The 12343-nt window shown below is 48.1% G+C and overlaps 1 protein-coding gene across 1 annotated transcript in view; it reads right to left on the reverse strand.

Moving 5' to 3' along the window:
- avl9 (AVL9 homolog (S. cerevisiase)) overlaps window positions 1-4778 on the reverse strand; it is a 167109-nt gene extending 162331 nt beyond the window's left edge. The window contains exon 1 of the mRNA XM_080194003.1: window positions 4629-4778. Coding sequence (XP_080050129.1) covers window positions 4629-4775 — 147 coding nt within the window. The 5' untranslated portion in view covers window positions 4776-4778. The remainder of the gene's footprint in view (window positions 1-4628) is intronic.
- Between the last annotated feature and the right edge of the window lie 7565 nt (window positions 4779-12343).

Raw genomic sequence — 12343 nt, forward strand, 5'->3', positions numbered from 1 at the left:
ATGGCTGATCTGTCGTGGCTCAGTTCCACTTTCCCGCCCTCTCCCCACAACCCTTAATCCCCTCTCTTATCAAAAACCCATCAACCCGCGTCTTAAAAATATTTAGCGAGGCAGCCTCCACCACTTCAACGGGCAGAGAATTCCAGAGATTCACCACCCTTTGAGTGAAGAAGTTCCTCCTCAACTCCGTTCTAAACCGCCCCCCCTTTATCTTGAGGCTGTGCCCCCTAGTCCTACTGTCTTTTTTGAGTGGGAAGAGTCTCTCCACCCCAATCCTATCCATCCCATTCATCATCTTATACGTCTCAATGAGATCTCCCCTCATTCTTCTAAACTCTAACGAGTACAAGCCTAGTTTATTCAGCCTCTCCTCATAGCTCAACCCCAGTATCAGCCTAGTAAACCTCCTCTGCACTCCCTCCAAGGCCAAAATATCTTTGCGCAGGTGCGGCGCCCAAAACTGCACACAGTACTCCAGCTGCGGCCTCACCAATGCCCTATACAGCTGCAGCAAGACCTCCCTACTTTTATATTCAATCCCCCTCGCTATGAAGGCCAGCATCCCATTCACCTTCCTGACCACCTGCTGCACCTGCAAGCTGGGTTTTTGCGACTCATGCACAAGGACCCCGAGGTCCCTCTGCACCGTCGCCTGCTGCAGTTTTTTGCCACGTAAGTAATAGTCCTTCCTACCAAAGTGGACCACCTCACACTTGCCAACATTAAATTCCATTTGCCATTTCCTGGCCCATTCGCCCAGCCTATCTAGATCCTTCTGCAGACTCTCCACACCCTCCGCACAATTTGCCGTTCCCCCAATCTTGGTGTCATCAGCAAATTTCGACACCCTACACTCGGTTCCCTCCTCCAGATCATCTATATAAATGGTAAAAAGCTGAGGCCCCAGCACCAACCCCTGGGGCACTCCACTAGTCACTTCCCCTTAATGAAACCGTGCTGCGTCTGCTCTACCAAACAATTCTCCTCAAGATGCCTCGCTATTTTCTCCTTGATCGCGGATTCTAGCACTTTTCCTACAACAGACGTTAAACTAACCAGCCTATAATTCCCCGCCTTTTGCCTGCCACCCTTCTTAAACAATGGCATAACATTAGCCGTTTTCCAATCTTCTGGCACTCACAACACCAAGTTAAAGTCCAACAGATTTATTTGGCAGCACTTGCTTTCGGAGCCTCAAGCTCCTCCTTCAGGAGGGTGAGGACTTGTATTCACAAAATGCTGCCAAATAAACCTGTTGGATTTTAACCTGGTGTTGCGAGATTTCTTACTGTGCTTACCACAAAGCAATGGTGGTATCTCCACATCAGGAGGGTCCCAGAGAACTGGAAAATTGCTAATGTAACACTCCTGTTTAAGAAGGGAGGGAGGCAAAAGAAGGAAAATCACTGGCTGGTTAGCTTGATCTTGGTCATTGGTAAGATTTTAGAGTTCATTATTAAGGTTGAGATTTTGGAATATTTGGAAGTGCATGGTAAAATAGGGTAAAGTCAGCATGGTTTCATCAAGGGGAAATCATGCCTACCAAATCTCTCAGAATAATTTGAGGAGGTAACAAGCAATGTGCAACTGAAAGCAGATTACTATCTGAATGGCCATAAATTAGGAGAATGCGCAACAATACCTGGGTGTCCTTGTACACCAGTCACTGGTGGGAAACATGCAAGTGCAGCAGGCAGTAAAAAAAGACAATGGTATTTTGGCCTTCATAATGAGAGGCTTTGAGGACAGGAGTAGGGATTTCTTGATGCAATTATACAGGGCCTTGGTGAGGTCACACCTGGAATACTGTCTGCTGTTTTGGTCTCCCGATCTGAGGAAGGACGTTCTTGCTCTCGATGGAGAGATAACTTTTCCAGATTGATTCCTGTGATGGCAGGACTGACATGAGGAGAGATTGAGTTGGTTAGGATTGTATTGGCTGGAGTTCAGAGGAATCATAGAAGAATTACATAGAAACAGCAAAATTTTAAGAGGCCTAGACAGGGTCACCTGGACTCGAAACATCAGCTCTTTTCTCTCCTTACAGATACTGCCAGACATGCTGAGATTTTCCAGATGCAAGAAGGACGTTCCCAATGGTGTGGGTGTCCAGAAGTAGGGGTCAGAGTCTGAGGATACAGGGTAGACTCTTTTTAACAGAGATGAGGAGACATTTCTTCACCCAAAGAGTGGTCAGCTTGTGGAATTCGTGACCACAAAGTAGTCAAGGCTAAAACGTAATATGTTTTCAAGAAGCAGTTAGATGTAACACTCAAGATGAAGTGAGTCAAAGGATCAAGCTAAAATAAAACCAAATTACTGCAAATGCTGGAATCTGAAACCAAAAGAAAAACTGCTGGAAGATCTTAGCAGGTCTGGCAGCATCAGTAAGGAGAGAAAAGAGCCGGTGTTTAAAATTCAAATGAACCTTGACAAAGGGCATCTGAACTCAAGATGTCAGCTCTTTTTTCACCTTACAGATGCTGCCAGATCTGCTGAAAGGATCAAGCTATTGAGTTGAATGATCAGCTATGATCATAATGAATGGCAGAGCAGGCTCAAAGGGCTGAATGGCCTCCTCAAGCTCTGAAAAATCAAGGAAGCATAAGTGTCAAGCTGAAAGTTAAACATCTTGTATCATTTGGTTAAATAAGTAGCCAAAACAAAACTCATGTGAAACAATTTGTGGTAGACAACAATCTAGTACATTTAAAGCAATGAAATATCTCAAAGCACTTAAGAAGAACATTATAAAACAAAACTAGCTACAATAAGACTTGCCAGGGGTTACTACACAAGCAGCAGAGTTTAGGGTAACCTCAAATTTATATAAAATGTAAATGACCAGACAGGAATGCATTGGAATAGCCAAGTCCAGAGAAAATTATCAGGGTTTGAGTCGCAGATGAACTGAGACAGAGGCAAAGTCAAGCAAGTTACAGTTGGAAAAAATGAGAGATTGAAAGCACATCTCAGGATCAAATTGATAATGTGAACACAACAGGTGATAATTACTGACATCTCACAACTAAAATGAAGATATTGCAAAGCTCAAAATGTCACCTTCCCCCCATTCCAGAGACTGACCACCACCCCCCATACTGAACACACTTCCCCATCCCAAAGCCTGCACCAGTCCCACCCCCATCCCAGGGCCTGACACCCCTCCTCCTCCCCCCACATCCAAGGCCCTCAGCACCCTCCGAACTCCCATCCAGGGCCTGACCCACCTCCTCCTCTCTCCCATCCAAGGCCCTGACCCCCTCCAAGACTCTGACACCTCCCCCCACCCAACCCCCATCCCAGGGCCTGACCAACACCCACCCCCTGCCCCCTCCCAAAAAAGGGCCTGAACATAACTCCCACTACCAACCCCCCCTCCAAGGGCCTGACCACCCACTTCCGACCCCCCCTCCAAGGGCCTGACCACCGCCACCCCCCCCAAGGGCCTGACCAACCACCACCACCGCCCCCCCGCCCCCCACTCCAAGGGCCTGACCAACCACCCCCACCACCCCATCTCCTGGCAACCACCCCACCCCCCACCAAATCTGGGGCCTGACTACCACCCTCTACCCTCTCCCCCAAGGCCTGACCTGCACCCCCACCCTCCCACACCCTGACACCCCTCTACCCTCTCCCCCAAGGCCTGACCTGCACCCCCCCCGCCCCCCCCGCAACCATTCTCCACCCTATCCCGGGGCCTGACCCCCCCCCCGCAACCATTCTCCACCCTATCCCGGGGCCTGACCCCCCCCCCCCCGCAACCATTCTCCACCCTATCCCGGGGCCTGACCCCCCCCCCCCCCCGCAACCATTCTCCACCCTATCCCGGGGCCTGACCCCCCCCCCCCCCGCAACCATTCTCCACCCTATCCAGGGGCCTGACCCCCCCCCCCGCAACCATTCTCCACCCTATCCCGGGGCCTGACCCCCCCCCCCCCCCCCCCGCAACCATTCTCCACCCTATCCCGGGGCCTGACCCCCCCCCCCCCCCCGCAACCATTCTCCACTCCCCACCCTCCTCTGCAGGGCCTGAACCCCAATTCCCCCTCCCCTCTCCACCTCAGGGCCTGATCCCCAATACCCCCCCATCCCCAGGGATGGAATGCCACTCCTCCATCCCCACCCAAACTCCCCTCCTCCCAGACCGGGCCTGACCCCCACCCCATGCCCCTCGGGCCTGACCCCCACCCCATGCCCCTCGGGCCTGACCCCCACCCCATGCCCCTCGGGCCTGACCCCCACCCCATGCCCCTCGGGCCTGACCCCCACCCCATGCCCCTCGGGCCTGACCCCCACCCCAAGCCCCTCGGGCCTGACCCCCACCCCATGCCCAACCACCCACGACCTGACCCCCACCACAGTCCCCCAAGGCCTGACATTTCCCCTACCCCAACCCACACCCCAGGGCCTGATCAACCCCCACCCCATGCCCAACGACTCAGGGCCTGACCACCACCCCAGAGCCCCCCCAAGGCCTGACCCCACCCCCTAACTCACCATACACCTTCCTCTCCACAGGGCCCGACCCCAGAGGGACTGACCTAACCCCCTCCTCACAGCTCTCCCAGACTGACGCCACCCTAGCAATTGCCTCCTATGCGATCCTGACAGGCCGCACTCACCTGACAGCCCTTCTTGTGGTGGAAGCCGACCACCACGATGTGCAGCACTACCCCGGCCTCCGGCTCCATCCGAGCCCCCGCCTCCATCGGAAGCGACCCCCGGGAGTGACTCAGATCCGCGGCTCGAGCGGCTGCGCACGCGTGCATTTCCGCCTCAAGCCCAAACAGCGACTGCGCGGTTATGTCATCGCGCATTGACGTTAATACCGCCGGCAGATGGCGCATGCGCCGAGCGAGTTTGGCTGGCGTGTGCTCACAGAAACTGCGCAGTGCAGGAGGCCATTCAGCCAATGGAACTTGCACCGAAAGCAATCCCACCCAGGCCCTACCCCCCCTGACCCAGATATTCACCCTGCAAACCCCCTGATGCTGAGGGAGAATTTAGCATGGCCAATCTACCTAACCAGCGCGTCTTTCAGACTGTGTGAGGAAACGGGGAAACCCATGCAGAAACGAGGAGAATGTGCAAACTCCACATGTACAGTGACCCAAGTAGGGAATTGAACCAGGGTCCCTGGCACAGTGAGGCATTAGTGCCAACCAGTGTGCCACCATGCTGCTTTGGATTGGGGAGGGTGGTATCAAAACATTGAGTTTAGTACCTAGACAATCTATTTATTGTTAAATTATGTATAGAGTGCAAAGAATGTGCTACTGACTAGGATCTTAATTGGTAATGGGATCAAAGGTTATAGGAAAAAGGGGGAGAGTGGGGTTATGATCAAATGATGGAGCAGAGTCGATGGGACGAATTGCCTAATTGTGCTCCTCCATTTTATGGAATTACTTCAACTCCAGTCTCAGACTAACAGGTATCCTGCGCCTCGGCCTGGTTGGCTGATTGGGTTACATGACCCAAACAGTGTCTCACCTTTGTGGCATTATGATCAGGAAGTCAGGATGTGGGTATGCCGGCGTTGGACTGGCGTAAACACAGTAAAAAGTCTGACAACACCAGGTTTTAGTCCAATCGATTTATTTGATAATAGACTCACAAGCTTTCGGGGTTAGTCCCTTCGTCAGGTGAATGGAGAGTTCTGGCCTCAGACAGAGCATATAAAGCACAGACAGTTTAGAGATTACTGATTAGAATGCGAATCCTTACACCTAATCTGCTGTTCAAGACCTGAAGTGGCTGACAATGGGAGTGGAAGGAGCACTAATCACAGGTTAAAGAGATGTGTATTGTCTCCAGACAGTACAGTAAGTGAGGTTTTGCAAACCCAGGCAAGTCACGGGGGTTACAGATAGTGCGACATGAACCCAAGATCCCTGTTGAGACCGTCCTCATGTGTGCGGAACTTGGCTATCAGTCTCTGTTCAGCGACTCTGCGCTGTCGTGTGTCATTCTTTCACGACACACGACAGCGCAGAGTCGCTGAACAGAGACTGATAGCCAAGTTCCGCACACATGAGGACGGTCTCAACAGGGATCTTGGGTTCATGTCGCACTATCTGTAACCCCCGTGACTTGCCTGGGTTTGCAAAACCTCACTTACTGTACTGTCTGGAGACAATACACATCTCTTTAACCTGTGATTAGTGCTCCTTCCACTCACGTTGTCAGCCACTTCAGGTCTTGAACAGCAGATTAGGTGTAAGGATTCGCATTCTAATCAGTAATCTCTAAACTGTGCTTTATATGCTCTGTCTGAGGCTAGAACTCTCCATTCACCTGACGAAGGGACTAACCCCGAAAGCTTGTGAGTATTATCAAATAAATCGGTTGGACTAAAACCTGGTGTTGTCAGACTTTTTACTGTGTTTACGCAAGTCCAACGCCAGCATACCCACATCCTGACTTCCTGATCATAATGCCACAAAGGTGAGACACTGGGTCATGTAACCCAATCAGCCAAACAGGCCGAGGCTTTTTACAGGAAGTCAGGACCAGAGGAAGAGCTGGATTAGATCACAAAACATCAGCCAAAAATTTTGGTTATATCTGGATTCTCTGCAGGTATGCAGCTTTACTGGTTGAGGAATTCACTCCTCCAGAGTTCAGAATAGGTAATAACATGCCAGAAATTGACAAGGAGGCTATAGCAGGTGAGGACCTAGAAACGATCATTATTGCTAAAGAGGTAGTGGTGGGCAAATTAATGGGGCTAAAGATAGACAAGTCTCCTGGCCCTGATGGAATCATGGTACTAGTCCCACGGTACTAAAAGAAATGGCTTCACTCAAAGGATTGTAAATCTGTGGAATTCCCTGCTTAGAGAAGCAGTTGAGGCTTTCTCACTGAATGTTTTTAAGGCAAGGATAGATAAACTTCTGAACAGTAAAGGAATTAAGGGTTATAGTGAGCGGGCAGGTAAGTGGAGCTGTGTCCATGAAAAGATCAGCCATGATCTTATTGAATAGTGGAGCAGGTGCAAGGGGTCAGATGGCCTACTCCTGCACTACTTTTTTACATATAGAAAGTAAGTGGTCATTTGGCATGTTAAAAGAGATAGACAGTGCAGAAATCCTCTGGAAATATAACAGTCTCGAACTGATATTCAGCATTGTGGTTTTTTTTGTGGTCGGACGGTGTAATAATTTTATTCAGGCCATTGAGGTCAGCTGGGGCCAGGGAGATGGGGGGTGAGGGAGAAGGGAGATGGGGGGTGAGGGAGAAGGGAGAAGGGAGATAGGGGGTGAGGGAGATAGGGGGTGAGGGAGATGGGGGGTGGGCGGGGGCTCCCTGGGGTGCTCTGTCAAGACACACCCTTGCGGAATTTCCCTCAGATAATGGGGACCCTCCATGGCATCACCTTCCGGATCTCTCCCTTACTGGAGGAGGTTACCCCCCCCCCCCCCCCGGGGTTAATCTATCTAGGGGGAGGGGGGTGGGGATGGGCGAAGCACCCTCTAGACCACAAATAGTGCATAAAATGGAAAAATAATAAACCAACATGCTAATACCATATCAAGGTCTAATAATACAATAACAGATTATCCATTTACAACAAGAGTCCATTGTAATTAACAATAGAGTCCATTGTAAGATAAAACTCGCAGTATTCCGTTCCCCCCTCAAGTCAAAAATCCGTAAAGTGTAATCCCTGATCAAAAGTACCTCCAGAGGGTTGTCCCCTCCCCATTAGGGGAAAAATTCAGGAGGCGAGGTTAATTATAATGTTGATTTCCAGTATAATAGAGTTGTTTGTAATATTATTGTGTTAATGTTAGTTGTTACTTTATAATCTATCATTGTGGATTGCCTGTAGTCCGGACGGTGTGTCCCTCGGATAAAGTAACCCCCGGACAGATCAACCCCCGGTTAGCAGTGAGGAAGGTAATTAGGCAGGTGAAAATCCGGGAAGTGAGAAAATATGGAGGGTAATTCCCAAGAAGGTTGCAGATGATTCACAATGGTCATTTTATTATGAAAGAGATGTTTGTTATTGTATGATGTAACTCCTGTAGGGTCAGCCTCGGAAGAGCAGACCCAAGAGCAGAACTCTCGGAAGGGGAAACTACGGAGGGCACGCTCTGGAAAGTTATAGATATCTTATAGTGAACCCTTTCTTGTTGTAAGGAAGTTGATTATTATTTGTTGGGGGTCAGAGTTAGCTGTCGGTGCTGCTTATATAACACAACATGCTGGTTTACCGCTGTTGTGATTTGTTTGCAACCTTGGAAGGCTGGTTGTGAATAACTTGCAATGTATACTAGCTATCTGGTACTGTGCTATGTTGTCTGTACTATTGTGTTTGAAATGGCATGTTTATTTTTGATATCATTATCAGGTGTTATCTTTATAATTTGGTACTGTGAGATGGCATTTTGAAAGTGTAATGTATTTTTGTATTTGTAAATTGTTTCAGTACTAAAAGAGTGATGCATCCCATAGGGTTAGAGAGTGGAGTGTAAGGCAGGGTTAGGATTAGGGGCAGTGCAGGGATGTACCCCTATCTGGAGTGATTCAACACACAATGGATTTATAAAACTGTATAGGCTGCACAGGCTTGGTTCAAAATGTCTTGATGGGTTTCAGGGCAATGTAACTAAAGATGTAATTACGCCATAACAGAACTGGCAGTCGGGCATTAAATATCCCCATAAAGAGCGAACAGGTACAAGACGGTGCTGTAAAAACCTTGGAGTAAGGGACAGTACAGGATGGTGCTGTAAAAATCTCGGAAGTAAATGGTACAGGATGGTGCTGTAAAAGCCTCAGAGATATGGGGCAGTACAGGACGGTGCTGTAAAAGCCTCAGGAGGTATGGGACAGTATAAAGCCTCAGAGATGAAGGGCAGTACAAAGGAATGGTCCCTTTAAGCAGTAAGTAGGGGTGGGTACAGTCTGTCTCTCCACATATCAGACAATTGATCAGAAAATGTTGTCAAGAAATTAAATGAAGATTATTTAAAATTATTTGGCTATCGATGTGATAGAAATGTTAGTTGGAGATTATCTAAATGTTTAGACATTATATCTTTGTGGTCATTCTAACCCTGAGTGTTAGCAGGGTGACCTGATCTTATTCACCCCAGTTAAATCAGCATCTTCACATCACGCTTTCTTTGTGTTTGAGCGTCTATCAAACTAAATAACTCAATTCATTAGGGTTTGAAATCTACAGCCAGAGTTTTTGGTGGAGGCAAAATCATTTCCAGTTAATTGTGAAGAGAATAAACTGATAAAGGTGCAGCGCTCCAAAAGTTTGTGATTTCCCAACCTAACCCCTAATCCCTAACCCCAATCGTAACCCTAACCCTTAGTCTAACACTTACCCTAACCCGAACCAGAACCCTAACCCTAACCCGAACTAGAACCCTAACCCTAACTTGAACCCTAACCATAACCCTGGTGTTGCAACCTTGCAAAGAAAGTGAAACATAAAGCTAGTATTCCGCTGCTTGGCACTGGGATAGTTTTTCCTAACCTATTGGACTGTATGATTTTTCAAGCACTGCTCGGGACTTCTTCACTTGAATAACAGCAGCTGTAGATCTCTGGGTTGTTTCTATTGGTAAAATGAGTTGCTCAGAGTTAAACACCTTCAGCTGTGTAAATGTCCTCCTTCAGTTTGATTTTATTAATGTGCATCTGCCTAATAGTATTCCTGTGTATTATACTGCTGATTTTAGCCACTGAGTCTAGGCTCATTTTATTCCATGCTTCTGTCTGTCATAAATTTGTCTCTACTGGTTAATTCTCATGCTAAAACGATTTGTTCTGAGTCATGTAAAAATATAAAAATCAGTTTTGGTGGTGGAACCTGTTTGGATCTGTCCAAATGTAGTTCTATCTTGTGACACAAGGTTCAATGCTGTTAACTTTCTGTAGATTTTAAAAAATCTGGAAAGGCTTTTTGTAAACTTACTTTAGCTGTTAAAGATTCTTTTCTGCCTCTAGGATTGGAGTTAGGGTTGGGGTTGGGTTAGGCAGTGTTAGGGTTAGGGTTAGTTTTAGGGATAGTTTAGGGTTAATGGTTAGAATTAAGGTTAGGGTTAGGGATGGGGATGCGGTTGAGGTTTGGGTTGGAGTTAGGGAAACATTTAGGATGAGGGTTAGGGCTCAGCTTTGCATTAGGGTTAGGGCTAGGGTTAGGGGTTAGGGTTTGGATTAGTGTTAGGGTTAGGGTTTGGATTTAGGGTTAGGGATTAGGGTTAGCATTAGAGTTAGGGGTTGGTTTAGGGCTAAGGTTAGGGTTAGGGTTCGGGTTAGGGTTAGGGTAGATTAGGGTTAGTGTTAGGGTGAGGTTGAGAATGAGGGTGAGGTTTAGGGTTAGAGTTGGGGTTAGGGTTAGGGGTTCGGTTTAGGGTTAGGGTAAGTGTTCGAGTAAGGGTTAGGGTTATGATTGGGGTTAGGGATTAAGGGTTATGATTGGGGTTAGGGATTAAGGGTTATGATTGGGGTTAGGGATTAAGGGTTATGATTGGGGTTGTAGTTCGGGTTGGTGTTGGGGTTACAGATATGGTTAGGGGTTCGGGTTAGTATTAGGGCTAGGGTTAGGGCGAGCGTGAGTGTGATGGTTAGAGTTAGGGATTGAGATTTGGGTTAGGGCTAGGATTAGGGTTGGGGTTGGGGTTGGTGTTAGGGTTAGAGTTGGGTTAGTGTTAGGTTTGGATTAGGGTTAAGGTGTTAGGGTTTGGGTGAGGGTTAAAGTTAAGATTAGGGTTAGGATTAGGGTTACGGTTAAGGTTAGGGTTAGGGTTATGGTTAGAAGTTAGGGTTTGTATTACGGTTCGGATTTGGGTTAGTGTTAGGATTTAGGGTTAGATTTCAGGTTAGGATTGGGTTAGGGATTGGAGTTAGCATTAGGGTTGGGTTTAGGGTTAGGGGTTAGGGTTCGGTTTAGGGTTACGATTAGTGTTAGGGTTAGGGTAGGTTAGGATTAGTGTTAGGGTGAGGTTGAGAGTGAGTTTTAGGGCTAGAGTTGGGGTTAGGGTTAGGATTGGGGTTTGGTTTCGGGCTAGGTTTAGGATTAGGGTTCTGTTTAGGGTTAGGGTGAGGTTGAGAGTGAGGGTGAGGGTTAGGCTTAGGGTTAGGGTTCGGATTTAGGGTTAGGGTTCGGATTTAGGGTTAGGGTTGGGTTAGGGTTAGCATTAGGTTTGGGGGTTTGGTTTAGGACTTGGTTTAGCGTTACGGTTAGGGGATAGGGTTAGGGTAGGTTAGGGTTAGTGTTAGGGTGAGGTTGAGAGTGACAGTGAGGTTACGGTTAGAGTTGGGGTTAGGGTTGGGGTTTTGTTTAGGGCTACGTTTAGGGTTAGGGTGAGGGGTTAGGGTTCGGGTTAGGGTCAGGGTTAGAGTAAGGTTGAGAGTGAGGGCAAGGGTTAGGATTAGGGTTAGTGTTACGTGTAGGGTTAAGTTGAGGGTGAGGATTAGGGTGACAATGAGGATGTGTGTGAGATTTAAGGTTAGGACTTAGGTGTTAGGATTAGGGTTAAGGTTGGGTTAGGGCTAGGTTTAAGGTTAAGTATAAGGGTTAGGGTTGGGGATCGGGTTGGGATTGGGTTCGGGGTTGGGGTTAGGACTGGGGTTATGGTTAGAGTTTAGGGTTAGAGTTAGTGTTAGGATTTAGGGTTAGAGTTTGGGTTCGTGTTCGGGTTTAGGGTTAGGGTTGGGGTTAGTGTTAGGGCTGGCGTTAGGGTTAGGGTGAGCATGAGTGTGGTGGTGAGGGCTATGGTTAGGGTCATTAGGGCTAGTGTAATTGGGGTTAGGGTTATGCTTAGCAATAGTGATAGGGATTTGGGTTAGGGTTTGTGTTGGGGTTGGGGTTAGGGATAGAGGTATGTTTCTTGTTGGGTTAGGGCTTAGGGTTAGGGTTGGAGTTGGGGTTGGGGATAGGGGTAGGTTTAAGTGTAAGGGTTGATGACAGGGTTCGGATTCGGGTTAGTTTTAGCTTTGGGGTAGGGTTAGGTTTAGGAGTTATGGTTTGGTTTAGGGCTGGATTAAGGTTAGGGTTTGCTTTGGGGTTGGGGTTATGGTTGTGGTTGGAGTTAGGGTTAGGGTAAGGGTTGGGGGCTAGAGTTAGGGTTAGGCTTATGTTTAGGGGTTAGCAGTTAGGGTTAGTGTTAGGGTTAGTGCTAGGGCTATGTTTAGGGTTAGGGTTAGAATTAGGGTGAGGGTTAGGGTGACGATGAGGGTGTGTGTGTGGTTGAGGGTGAGGGTTAGGATTAGGGTTTAGGCGTTAGGATTAGGGTTAGGGTTGCGTTAGGTTTAGGGTAAGGGCTAAGTTTAGGGTTAGGTATATGTGTTAGGGTTAATTAGGGTTAGGGTT

The sequence above is a fragment of the Carcharhinus amblyrhynchos genome, chromosome 8, assembly GCF_965287045.1.
Source record: "Carcharhinus amblyrhynchos chromosome 8, sCarAmb.v2.hapA, whole genome shotgun sequence".
NCBI classification, from domain to species: domain Eukaryota; kingdom Metazoa; phylum Chordata; class Chondrichthyes; order Carcharhiniformes; family Carcharhinidae; genus Carcharhinus; species Carcharhinus amblyrhynchos.